Source organism: Mixophyes fleayi, chromosome 1 (genome assembly GCF_038048845.1).
Source record: "Mixophyes fleayi isolate aMixFle1 chromosome 1, aMixFle1.hap1, whole genome shotgun sequence".
NCBI lineage: Eukaryota > Metazoa > Chordata > Amphibia > Anura > Limnodynastidae > Mixophyes > Mixophyes fleayi.
In genome coordinates this window covers 142,303,569-142,317,093 of record NC_134402.1, presented here as the reverse complement: position 1 = coordinate 142,317,093, position 13,525 = coordinate 142,303,569, and the positions used below count along the sequence as shown (strand labels likewise).

General features: G+C 42.8%; 1 protein-coding gene across 1 annotated transcript in view; it reads right to left on the bottom strand.

The window, feature by feature from the left end:
- SLC39A8 (solute carrier family 39 member 8) overlaps positions 1-12,281 on the bottom strand; it is a 38,170-nt gene extending 25,889 nt beyond the window's left edge. The window contains exon 1 of the mRNA XM_075189532.1: positions 11,701-12,281. Within this exon, the coding sequence (XP_075045633.1) occupies positions 11,701-11,937 (237 nt within the window). The 5' untranslated portion in view covers positions 11,938-12,281. The remainder of the gene's footprint in view (positions 1-11,700) is intronic.
- Between the last annotated feature and the right edge of the window lie 1,244 nt (positions 12,282-13,525).

Genomic DNA, 13,525 nt, shown 5'->3' with positions numbered 1-13,525 from the left:
AATAAATGAGTTTCTTAGCAACTATGTTGAATTCTGATGTGCTTTTCCAAGAGAAAACTCAGTACACAGGGGTATAAGTAGATTTTTTTTTAGTGGGAATTGTGCTTACACCTTTTACTGCACTAATTTTAATAATAATAATTAAAGAACTCCAACCAAATGTGAGAATGTAATATTAGATGTACAGGGAAATTGTCCACCATTCTACAAATATCTGATAAGTGGGACTTAAACCATTTTCCTTGCAGCTCGTTGCCGGATCCAGACAATCAACCAGGACTCGAACAGACTTATTTAGAATCATATTTGATCAAAACTGAGGATGAGAATTTTATTTGACTATACAAAGAACAAGGGTTAGTCAGTAAGGAGTATATTGTAATACAATTATTTAAAAGACAGGGTGCTTCTACCCTATTTTTATATACTTTTATAATGATGAGAGGACTGTATATATCCACCCTAACCCCAACATTATGGGTGATGGGGAGGACCCCAAGCTGGAATTAAATGCTACTTCTGGGGTTAGCATCATTGTACCCCTTGTTCTAATTAAGGATGAGCGGGCTCGGATTTTAGAAATCAGAACACCCCCGAACAGTGTCGATCCGAGCCTAATCCGAGCACTGTTCGGGTATTCCCGCCGATCGCAAAACTCAAAACGAGGCAAAACGTCATAATCCCGCCGTCGGATCTTGCGAGATCCGGATTCATATTAGTCCCCGCTTGCCGCTGCCATCTTCACTCGGGCATTGATCAGGGAAGAGGGAGGGTGTGTTAGTGGTGTCCTCCGTCCTGCTCATTCCAGTGGTGCTGTCCTGTGCTCTGTCCTGCTCAGTCCAGTGGTGGTGTCCTGTGCTCTGTCCTGCTCAGTCCAGTGGTGCTGTCCTGTGCTCTGTCCTGCTCAGTCCAGTGGTGGTGTCCTGTGCTCTGTCCTGCTCAGTCCAGTGGTACTGTCCTGTGCTCTGTCCTGCTCAGTCCAGTGGTGGTGCTGCCATAATTCCAGTGGTGCTGTCCTGTGTCCAGTCCAGTGGTACTGCTATATAAGTTCACTGATCCTGCAGTATAAGTCCAGTGGTACTGCTATATAACTAAGTTCACTGATCCTGCAGTATAAGTCCAGTGGTACTGCTATATAACTAAGTTCACTGATCCTGCAGTATAAGTCCAGTGGTACTGCTATATAACTAAGTTCACTGATCCTGCAGTATAAGTCCAGTGGTACTGCAATATAACTAAGTTCACTGATCCTGCAGTATAAGTCCAGTGATACTGCTATATAACTAAGTTCACTGATCCTGCAGTATAAGTCCAGTGGTACTCCAATATAACTAAGTTCACTGATCCTGCAGTATAAGTCCAGTGGTACTGCTATATAACTAAGTTCACTGATCCTGCAGTATAAGTCCAGTGGTACTGCTATATAACTAAGTTCACTGATCCTGCAGTATAAGTCCAGTGGTACTGTCCTGTGCCGCATATAATTTGTAAAGCCTTTGCCGGGTGTGTGTGGTTAGGGGTACGCTCTCTTGTGCTGCATATAATGGAGTACCAAAATTTGGAGGATTAAGTAGGGAAAGATCAAGAACCACTTCCTCCTAATGCTGAAGCTGCTACCACTAGTCATGACATAGACGATGAAATGCCATCAATGTCGTCTGCCAAGGCCGATGCCCAATGTCACAGTAGAGGGCATGTAAAATCCAAAAAACCAAAGGTCACTAAAATGATAAAAAAAAAGAAATTAAAATCATCTGAGGAGAAACGTAAACTTGCCAATATGCCATTTACGACACGGAGTGGCAAGGAACGGCTTAGGCCCTGGCCTGTGTTCATGACTAGTGGTTCAGCTTCACCCAACGATCTAAGCCCTCCTCCTCTTTCCCCCCCCATAAAAATTTAAGAGAGTTAAGGTGTCATCAAAAACACAGCAAACAACTCTGCCTTCTAAAGACATGGCATCACAAATCCCCAAGGCGAGTCCAAGGGTGTTGGTGGTTGCGAAGCCTGACCTTCCCATCACTGTACGGGAAGAGGTGGCTCCTTCCACCATTTGCAGCCCGCCCTCTGCATATGCTGTAAGAATCACCCACAGTGCAGTTACAGATTTGGATAATGAAGGTGTCAATGTTGTACACCAGGAGGAGGATATTGATGTAGCTGGCGCTGAGGAGGAACTTGACGAGGAGGATGCTGATGTGGTTTTCTTAAATGAGGCACCAGGGGGGGAAACAGTTGTTGTCCATGGGATGAAAAAGCCCATCGTCATGCCTGGCCAGAAGATCAATAAATCCACCTCTTCAGTCTGGAATTATTTCTATCCCAATCCGGACAACAAATGTATTGCCATATGTACCTTATGTAAAGCTGCAATAAGCAGGGGTAAGGATCTTGGCCACCTAGGGACATCCTCCCTTATACGTCACCTGAAGAACCTTCATAAATCTGTGTTTAGTTCAGGAACTGTGGCTAGGACCGTCAGCAGTCCAGGGACACCTAAATCCCTTGGTGGCGTTGTATCCACACCAGCAACACCCTCCTCGTCAATTTCCTCCTCGGTCTAGATCGGAGATAGTCCTGCAGGCCATGTCACCGGCATGACTGAGTCCTCCTTAATCCGGGATTCTTCCGGAGAATCCTGCAGCGGTACGCCTACTACTGCCGCTGCTGCTGTTGATGCTGGGAGTTGGTCATCTTCCCAGAGGGGAAGTCGTAAGACCGCTACGTCTTTCACTAAGCAATTGACCGTACAACAGTCGTTTGCCATGAGCACGAAGTATGACAGCAGTCATCCTATAGCAAAGCGGATAACTGCAGCCTTGACAGCTATGTTGGTGTTAAACGTGCGTCCGGTGTCCGCCATCAGTGCAGTGGTATTAAGAAGGTTGATGGAGGTATTTTGTCCCCGGTACCAAATTCCGTCTAGATTCCACTTCACTAGGCAGGCGATACCCGGAATGTACAGAGAAGTACGAAAAAGTGTCCTCAGTGCTCTGAAAAATGCGGTTGTACCCACTGTCCACTTAACCACGGACATGTGGACAAGTGGTTCAGGGCAAACTAAGGACTATATGACTGTGACAGCCCACTGGGTAAATGCATCACCTTCCGCAGCAACAGCAGCATCAGTAGCAGCATCTCCGAAACGCCTGCTCGTTCCAAGGCAGGCAACGTTGTGTATCACTGGTTTCAGTAAGAGGCACAACGCCAACAACCTCTTAGAGAAACTGAGGGAAATCATCTCGCAGTGGTTTACCCCACTTACACTCTCCTGGGGATTTGTGGTGTCAGACAACGCCAGTAACATTGTGCGGGCATTACATATGGGCAATTTTTAGCACGTGGCATGTTTTGCCCACACAATAAATTTGGTGGTGCAGCATTATCTTAAAAGTGACAGGGGTGTGCAGGATATGCTTGCGGGACACAATCGCCATTCTGCCACTGCCTACCGAAGACTGGAGCACCATCCAAAAAGCCTGAACCTGCCCTGCCATCACCTCAAACAAGAGGTTGTGATGCGCTGGAACTCCACCCTCTATATGCTGCAGAGGATGGAGGAGCAGCAAAAGGCCATTCAAGCCTACACAGCCACCTAAGACATAGGCAAAGTAGTGGGGATGCGCCAAGTCAAGCGCAGTGGAGACTGATTTCCATGTTGTGCAAGGTTCTCCAGCCGTTTGAACTTGCCACACGAGAAGTCAGTTCCGACACTGCCAGCTTGAGTCAGGTGATTCCCCTGATCAGACTGTTGCAGAAGCAGCTGGAGAAAGTGAGGGAGGAGCTGGTAAAGCATTGCGATTCCACAAAGCATGTAGCTCTTGTGGATGAAGCCCTTCGTACGCTTTGCCAGGATCCGAGGGTGGTCAGTCTTTTAAAGTCAGAGGAATACATTCTGGCCACCGTGCTCGATCCTCGGTTTAAAGCGTATGTTGTGTCTCTGTTTCCGGCAAACACAAGTCTACAGCGGTGCAAAGACCTGCTGATCAGGAGATTGTCATCTGAAGAGGACGTGACATGCCAACAGCTCCTCCTTCATTTTCTTCCACACCTGTGGCTGCGAGGAAACAGCTGAGATTTCCTAAACGACCTGCTGGCGGGGATGCAGAGAACATCTGATCCGGACTGAAGGACCTGGCAACGATTGCTGACATGTCTACTGTCGCTGCATTGGATGCTGTCACCATTGAAAAAATGGTGGAGGATTACTTTGCTGACAGCATCCAAGTAGACATGTCAGACAGTCCTTACTTGTACTGGCAGGAAAAAAGGCAGTTTGGAAGCCCCTGTACAAACTGGCTCTATTTTACCTGAGTTGTCCCCCCTCCAGTGTGTACTCCGAAAGAGTTTTTAGTGCAGTGGGGAACCTGGTCAGTGAGCGGCGAAGGAGGTTGCTTCCGCAAAATGTGGAGAAGATAATGTTCATCAAAATGAATTATCAATTCTTCAATGAAGACCAGCAATGACCTCCAGAGACTACAGAGGGACCTGTGGTTGTGGAGTCCAGCGGGGACGAATTGATAATGTGTGAGGATGAGGAAGTACACACTGAAGGGGGCGAGGAATCAGAGGATGAGGATGAGGACGACATCTTGCCTCAGTAGAGCCAGTTTACTTTGTACAGGGAGAGATGAATTGCTTTTTTTGTGTGGGGGCCCAAACAAACCAATCATTTCAGCAACAGTAGTTTGGTAGGCCCTGTCACTGAAATGATTGGTTTGTTAAAGTGTGCATGTCCTTTTTCCGCAACATAAGGGTGGGTGGGAGGGCCCAAGGACAATTCCATCTTGCACCTCTTTTTTTGGCATTATGTGCTCTGTGGGGCCTAGTTTTTCAAACTGCCATCCTGTCTGCCACCGCAGTGCCACTCCTAGATGGTCCACGTGTTTGTGCCGCCCACTTGTGTCGCTTAGCTTAGTCATCCAGCTACCTCGGTGCAACCTTTTGGCCTAAAAACAATATTGTGAGGTGTGAGTTGTTCAGAATAGACTGGAAATGAGTGAAAATGAATGTTATTGAGGTTAATAATAGCGTAGGAGTGAAAACAAACCAAAAAAACAGGATTTTAGTAGTTTTTATGCTTTTTTAAAAAAAAATCAAAACCCAAAACCCATAACCCAAAACCTTGAGGGGGGTGTTTTGGCAAAACCCATTAGAACCCAAAACCTTAAGGTAATAAGAACCCAAAACCCAAAACACGAAAAGTGGCCGGTGCACATCCCTAGTTCTAATAACTCCAGAACCACCAGTATTGTCCGCCTACATGGGTAAAGTTAGTTACAAACTGGGGCTCTGGCAATGTCCATCCTACAGGAGTGGTGTTGGGTACAAACTATTCCCATTGAATTCACACCAGGGGGACTGAATTAGTGATCCCCACTGCAACGGGCATGAGAGAGTCCCAGCAGGAGGCTTGGGCAGAGCAGATGTTAGTATTATGCGCCACTGCTACAAGAGGGGCAGATAGGGATAAAACGTGTTTCCCTGGTTGCAATGCACTAGGCTGTGGGCTGGGTAATTGCCCCCTATCACTACAGGAGGGGTGAAGGTAGATGGAAACTATGTATCTTTCCATGCAGTCCGCTAATTACATACTATCCATGATGAAGTCTGTCCAACAAAAAGTGCCGGGAATTAGTGGTTCTAAGGAACCACCGCATAGTAAATATACCCCTATGTCACTAACAAATAACATTGACAACATTACACAATTTTATATATAATATACAAGTATCAATTATTTATATTTTGGAATGTACACAAAAACGTCAGTCTTAACTACAGCCTGGAGGAATAAGAAGACAGTAAGTGATAGCTCAGTGTCCAAAATAAAAGGTACATGCAGCACTCATTGGAAATTTAGTATTTTCTTCACAACTCATTTGCACCTAGAAGAAGCAGCTGTCCATGAGCTAATGTACTCACCTGACTACATATATCAAAAATAGAGGATGCTGGCCATATACTGTGCATTAACCAAAGTTCCACCCCATCAATAATCTTTTCTTGGGATTCACTAATATTCAACCTTTCATGACTAGAGGTGTGTACACTGTTATGGTATTAATGAAAGGACTTGGTTTTTATGTCAGTCTCACCAGGTATAATCTATTTTTTTTTCCTATCCAAGTAAATGTTATATTGGTGTTTTGTAAGTGCAGTAGTTCTATCATTTAGTACAATCATTGAAGGCATTTTTACTTCCCAGTTATTATATATATTAAATAGGAATAAATAGACAAAGTGTTTTCCTAGATTCTGCTCACGTTTATTTTATTAATGCAATTAGTGCAAAATCAAATTGTCTATATCTAGATTTAAGGCATACAAAAATATTTGTAGCTTACATAGCCAATCTCAGAGTTACAGAGCCAGACAGTATTATTATTCATTATAGTTTTTCTTTCTTCATGTATTTTCCTTGATTTTTATATTTTTTAACCCAAAGTGGACCTAAAGTGTCACATGAGACTGAGACAGGTCTCCAGAATTACTTGCACTAGTAGATGCAGTGTAAAATGCATACTTACCAACTTTAGAAAGTTGGTTTCCGGGAGTCTGCCGCGGGAGGTGGGCGTGATGGGGGGCGGGGTTCCAAAATGCACGTCATTTTGGACCTGCCCCATGATGTAATGACGTCATTTGACAGCGGGGGCGGGGCAAAATGCCACGATTCACAGGGACCCAATTCTGCCCACTTCCTAGTGAAGTGGGCAGATCCAGGAGATTGCCACACTCCCCCGGGACTCTGTGAGACTCTCGCAAAATGCGGGAGTCTCCCGGACCCCCGGGAGAGATAGCAAGTATGGTAAAATGGCCCTGTTAGCATCATACAAGGCAGTTACTTGTAGATAGAAATGAGGGAAATTTTCAAAACCATTCCATGGACTAATCACATATTTCCACATTTGAGATCAAAATTTTGCATATTTCTCCAGCCGAAGTTACCCTTTAGTGCACATAATTCTCCCTATCATTTTTGTTCCACCCTTAGTTTTCCCACATTATACACCTTTTACCTCATTATACATATTTTCCCTCATTATACTTGACTCTGTTTTCCTCCTATCTCTATTTATAGACTGTAAATTCTGTGAAATATAGAACTTACAAATACAGGGGTCTATTTACGCAACTCTCTTATTTATTTATAAAGGGCTTTAAGTAGGAGAAATCAGAGATTTCTCGTGCCTTAAGCCGTTTAGCGCTGGTCACTGCATTCCTCATAGACTTCTACGGCAACTGCAATATGACCCAATTTAACTTTAGCTCTACTTTTCAATACCAGCCTTGAAAAATGAATGTCATCATGGCGTTAGCTTACCTTTCTAATGGTGTTCATAGGACTCCACCGCAGCCGGAGAAGCCACTCCTTCCCCAATTGCCACACAGGGGTCAGAGCCTCCATACACTGGCAGTGTTAGGCTGCGTGTGAACACATTTTTAGTAATTTTAGGAGAGGCGGTTTGCCAGGACTCGCCAAGAGCCCTGGCATGATAAATTCTAGCGACAGTACTTTTTGTATTGCTGCGATATGCAATGATACAAAATGATCCCTCTAGCCAACAATGATAAACAGACCCCACAATGTGGAATGGACATTCCGTGAAATGATGAAGCATAAGCAGAACTGCTAGATTGTATCACAGGAACTTTGCACCTCTGCAAAGCAGCCTGCTGTACTGCAAAATTTGCAGAAAATTGATTTCTCAAAACCTTATATGCGCGAGGTGCAAAATCCAGGATAATACACAAAGTAAAGGAGCCCCTACAGGTATACACGAACCCCCCACCCCCACCTTCTCCATCACCGCCCACACACACATACAATGCTGTTTAAAACCACTGTGTTTTCAAGCTGTCTACCTTGGCTTGTACCCGCTCCTAGTGCAATTTTTACTAAGTAAATTGCTTTATTTTTAAGACTTCCTTCCATGCTTATGACTTCCTGACAAATATTTATATGATTAGACAGGCTTGTTCCTTGCAATTTCCCCTGTATACACAGGGCTGCCAAGAAGAATTCAGGGCCCGGGTACAACAAATTCATGGGGCCCCCCCTCATAGTCAAGTAAGCCCCAAAATTTTAGGTGTTTGGTCATACATTCAGGGGTGTGGCTAGCCAAACAGCGGTGCAAAATTTTTGGGAGGTGTGGTCATGCATTTGGAGGCGTGGCAAACGTGCCATTGGGGCGTGGCTAACATCAAAACCACTAGGCTCTCAATTCGCCGGAGCGTCACATATGTTCAAGCACTCCTGACTTTCAGGACATCTACCACCACAGTGTAGTATACAAACAATGCAGTGTGTACACAAACAGTTCAGTCTTGGCCTACACCTTACATTGGGCACAACATTCACCAAAAATTGGTATTGTCCCTACTAGAATCACAACATTTCACACACTGTGCTGCTCTCTCCTACCTGTTCTTCTCACTTTCTCCACCTGTGGCTGCTGCTTTCTTTAGTTGTGGCTTGTCCGGATCCAGAAATGTTAAAGGACCTATTTTGAAAAAAAAATGGCTACATTTGGAAAATTACAGCCAGCCCCGGCGTTAAATCAATAGCACCCACGATTAATAATTAGGCCTTCCTCCAGCCCCAACATTAAAATAATACTATTCACATTTAATAAATAAACCTATTTCCCTTCCTGCAAACAGCCCCAGCAGTACCTATTTCCCGCAACCATCACTGCCATTAAATAATTCATAGTCACATTTAATAAATAGACCTCATTCTCCCTAAACTCACCCCAAGATTCAATAGCCCCCAAACCACCCCATCTTAAATTAATAGTCCCCACTATTAAATTGCCTCACCATCACCCTACAAACAAAATAGCGCCCATTAATTAGCCGCCACCTACCTCACACACACTACATTGCAACAAGCCCCCTGTGCCATCACACACACATTACTGTGCCCCTTCTTCACAACTACACTGTACCCCCTTATGCTCACACTGCGACCTCCATGCTGCTTTTCCCCCTTCTTTTTTACTTTGTTCCTCTCTCCCACTTTTTTTATTCCTCTGTTCCTCTCTCCCACTTTTTTTCCTCCTCTGTTCCTCTCTCCCACTTTTTTTTCCTCCTCTCTTCCTCTCTCCCACTTTTTTTTCCTCCTGTTCCTCTCTCCCACTTTATTTTCCTCCTGTTCCTCTCTCCCACTTTATTTTCCTCCTGTTCCTCTCTCCCATTTTTTCCCCTCCTCTGTTCCTCTCTCCCCAATTTTTTTTTATTCCTCTGTGGCTCTCTCCTTTTTTTTCCTCCTCTGTTCCTCTCTCCTACTTTTTTTTTTTATTACTCTGTGGCTCTCTCCTTTTTTTCCTCCTCTGTTCCTCTCGCCCACTTTTTTTCCTCCTCTGTTTCTCTCTCCCCTTTCTTTATAGTACTGTCCCTCTCTGTTTTCCTCCCCTAGCCTCTCCGTTTCTTTACTTACCTTTTGTCAACTTCTTTCTTTTCTTTTCTGCTCTTCTGTCTCCTCTTCTGTCTTCTTTCTTCATGCTGGCTGCGGCGCTCCTCATTGACTGACAGGCGTGACTTGATGACGTCACGCCCGGCAGTCAGTGTGAATGGAGAAGAGGAGGGACACGGCGCCGCGCGATCACGTGAGTATTGGTTTTATTTTGTTTTTTTTTCTTCCAGCTCCCAAGAAACCCAGGACCCCCCCTCGCGGGAAAAAAAATAAAAAAAATAAAAAAAGTTTAAAAAAAAATATCGCTAAAGATAAAAAAAAAAAAAAAATTAAATTAGCAGTGAGGGCCCGGCCCGGGCCCCCTGGCATGGCCGGGCCCGGGTAAACTGTACCCGCTCCCCCCCCCCCCTCTCAGCGGCCCTGTGTATACAACATACTGTATCTATGTGCTCTGCATTGGATACAATTGCAACGAGAGAGCAGCTTTGTGTCGTGTCCCAGGACACCGGAAATAGACAATTCTGTCACAGTCTGATTAAGACCATATGGTCTGGTAAAGATCCTGGTTTGGGCCCCCTCTGTTTGTCCCAAAAAACATATGAAAATGGATTAGTGTAATCCCCACCACTCAGTGCCCATTGGGCCCTAGGCCGGAGCCTAGGTTGTCTAATGGATGCTCTGGCTCTAACTCTGCTTACTGATGATATAAACACAAGGCTTAAATAAGATAAGGAATTCAGGAAGAAAAAACAATGTGTCTAGTGAAAGATGCAGGAGGGCTTGGACAACACAGCCATCTGAATGTTAAAAGTTAATTTCAAACGCCATTGCAAATCATGTTGTGTAGAACATTACACAGCTCACAAAGTTGACTTTAGCTGTAAGGAACTAGAAATACATCCATTTTTATTGACTTTGCTATACACCTTATGGGATACCTCTTGGTAAGTTAGCTCTCAATTTAAAAACACATATACGTATGACCCAAAAATAGGGACTCTCACTGTTTAGAGTTAGGACCACTCTATTAGCAGAAGCACCTTGACGGGGCGGGTGGCTTATCATCCATTTGCAAATGTGTGCAACTGAGAATTCTGCGTTTTTAATGTAGCTGGGGAATTTTTCGCTGTATTTGTTCCTTGTTGGATAACCCCATCCTTTCAAGCACCTGCTAGGAACCTGTAAATTGATTGAGTAACTTCCACTTCTGTATTGTAAACACCCTTGACTGCCAGCAAATTTGCATTAGAACATGTTATCACATGAAAGGGGTAACTGCCAGCAATAACAAAAATTATACCTGTGTGTACAATGGGGCTAATGTTACTCAATAGATCTCCTAATGGGCAGACAGAGACTTAAATATGTTTGTATGTATCAAAGCATTAATAAAAATATGTGCCTGAATATACTATGTTTCATGTATGCCACAGACAAAATATATTCTTTTTAGTATTCAAGGCATTTATTTACCTACTAAAAACCCATTGAGATTTATTTGAGAACATTTAGGGGCCTATTTATGAATGGACACATATATACCCTGATGAAATCCATTATCGCAATGATAAGGCATGATATTATGCGAACATTTATTAAAAACCATCCTGGCACAGCGCTTCTGATAGGAGGCTGTCCTGGCGTTAGCCATCAGGGTCAAGCTCTGAAAAGCTAGGCAGTCCCCATTGAAAATTATGGCAGCTTAACGTGAAACATAGCCTAATAAATGAGATATCTATGATGCCTAATGCCTAAACCATGATGTGCTCTGTGAGGTATTATATCCATATTGTAAAATAAATAATAATTAGCTATTAATACCCATTAAATACTGAGATACTTTGTAACTAACTAAAGTTTGATTAGTACTTATCTGTAAAAAAAATATCTAATCTATAAATATAATAATGTGTAAAGTAAAACACTAATTATTCCTGAAAATTGTCTTTTAAGGTGTGTGGAGGAAGTATGAACTGAGACTATTATTGTGTTTTTAGAACTACTAAACTGAACATAATTAACTTTTCTGTTCATATCTGGACTATTCATCATCATCACCATTTATTTATATAGCGCCACTAATTCCGCAGCGCTGCACAGACAACTCACTCACATCAGTCCCTGCCCCATTGGGGCTTACAGTCTAAATTCCCTAATAAGGCAGAGGTAATAAACATATGGCTCTAAAGCTACCATGCAAGTGCAAGTAATGTCTGGCTTACAGAGCATGCTTGAACTTGCAGTTCCACAACTGTGGCCAATCCATCAGATTAAGTTCTTACCTTGTTGAAATGTGTCTGCAACTCCAAAGGGTTTTCGCAGCTCTGAAGCATCCTGGTCACATTGCTAGCACTGAGGCTCCCATTCACTCCATAAGTGTGCAACACAGCCTGGATGAAATCCTCCTGCTCCATGGTTGGGCTGCTCTCTGTACCCTGGGAATAAGCCATCCCTAGCCACACACTTGCAGCCAGGGCTACTGAAGCCCATATACATCCAGAGTGTATCCAATAACTCATATTAACTAATGTGTGCTGAATGGCTTGAACTGAGCTGAAAGAAGGGCTGTCACACAAACGTTGTTGCCCAATTACACAAAGCAAGCTGGACTGGTTACTGAATATAAATAAAGCATATATGACCTAATACCCAGTATTAAAAGCTGAAAAAACTGCTAGCATTGGCTGGGTATCTCGGCTCCTCTCTCACTGCACAGAAATCTATGGCTCCCTGTTGACAACACTGTGCCTGTTCGTATCTGTCTTCTTCCACGTGGTCTCTCTCAGTACTTTAAGTAACCACTGTTTACTCAGCTAGTTTTTGGGTATGAGGTCTCGTCAGATACCAGATGGTACAAGCTCTCTCCTGAGTCTGCAAGAGATAAAGAAACATTTTTGACTTTAAAACCTAACTATTAAAAAGAAGCAAAACATTGCATCATAAAATATAGTAACATTTCAAGGTTAAATAACATAATAGTGATTTAGCAGCAAACGTCAAAATATATTACCTCAGCAAATGTAAGACAACATAGCAGTTATTCTAGACTGACTCAAAGTATTATTTTTTTCTTCAAAGAACTCTGTGTACTGTTTGTTCCACTCCTCTATTTCTCCTCTTGTCCAAAAGGGATTTTCTTTCTTTTGACTACTACAGATATTGCCTGGCATCATGTAACCAGTTAATAGAAGCACGCCAAGTTCTGCCAGACCTGAACTCTTTAAATGGGTTATTGTAAAACACAGCACTGTAAGTACAAGGTTTCCTTTTTGTCTTATTTAACACTGTTATACTGTAGTAAATAATACTTTTGACTGTTGTCTTCCAAGTAACTTTTGTTTCCTAGAACCCAGCGTCCCAGTTCCTTTCAAAAAACAGTAAAGCTACATGTTTGTATTACTGCAAATTTAAGAAAGCTGTACTTTAAGAAAGAAGGTAGAAAGCAGTAGGTGTGAAATAAAGTATTGGAAACTCCATAAGTACATAGACTCTATATAATAGCTGAAAAGCTTTGCAAACATTCCACGTGAAACGCTAGACCTGCTAAACTATAAAAAATTATAGGAATGTAAAGTTGCCTATACAGTTTACCCATGTCCAACCCTCTTGACCAAACTTGAACTTATTTGCATTTCACTTAAGACTTCTGTGACTAACTGCTATGTGAATAATAGGAAACAGTAAATGCTAACTGCGTATTTCTTATTTAACCTAATTTATTTATGTCATCTACAATATGTAAGGATGACTTTCTGTTTTTAATATAAAAAAAGACATTCAGACTTCAGAAAAAAAAACATTCTACGAAAATGAGTATATGTCTGTCTTAATGTCTCTTAAGTATGTCTTAAGAAATTAGCACAAATATGACATATAAACATACATATTTGTTCTCAGTCTAGTGACCTATAGAATGTATAAATATGTTCCAAGCTCCTCTATTACCATGTAAAAGATATGCAAGTCTTGTCAATGCTAGACAGTGTGGCTGAGCATGTGTCTCACCTCCTCCTTTGTCTGTGCTACCCTGTCTGCAATTGTGCTTAGGCTAATAAAGATATGTCAGGTCACATGGTTTTGCCTTTATTCTCCTTAGTTAACATAATG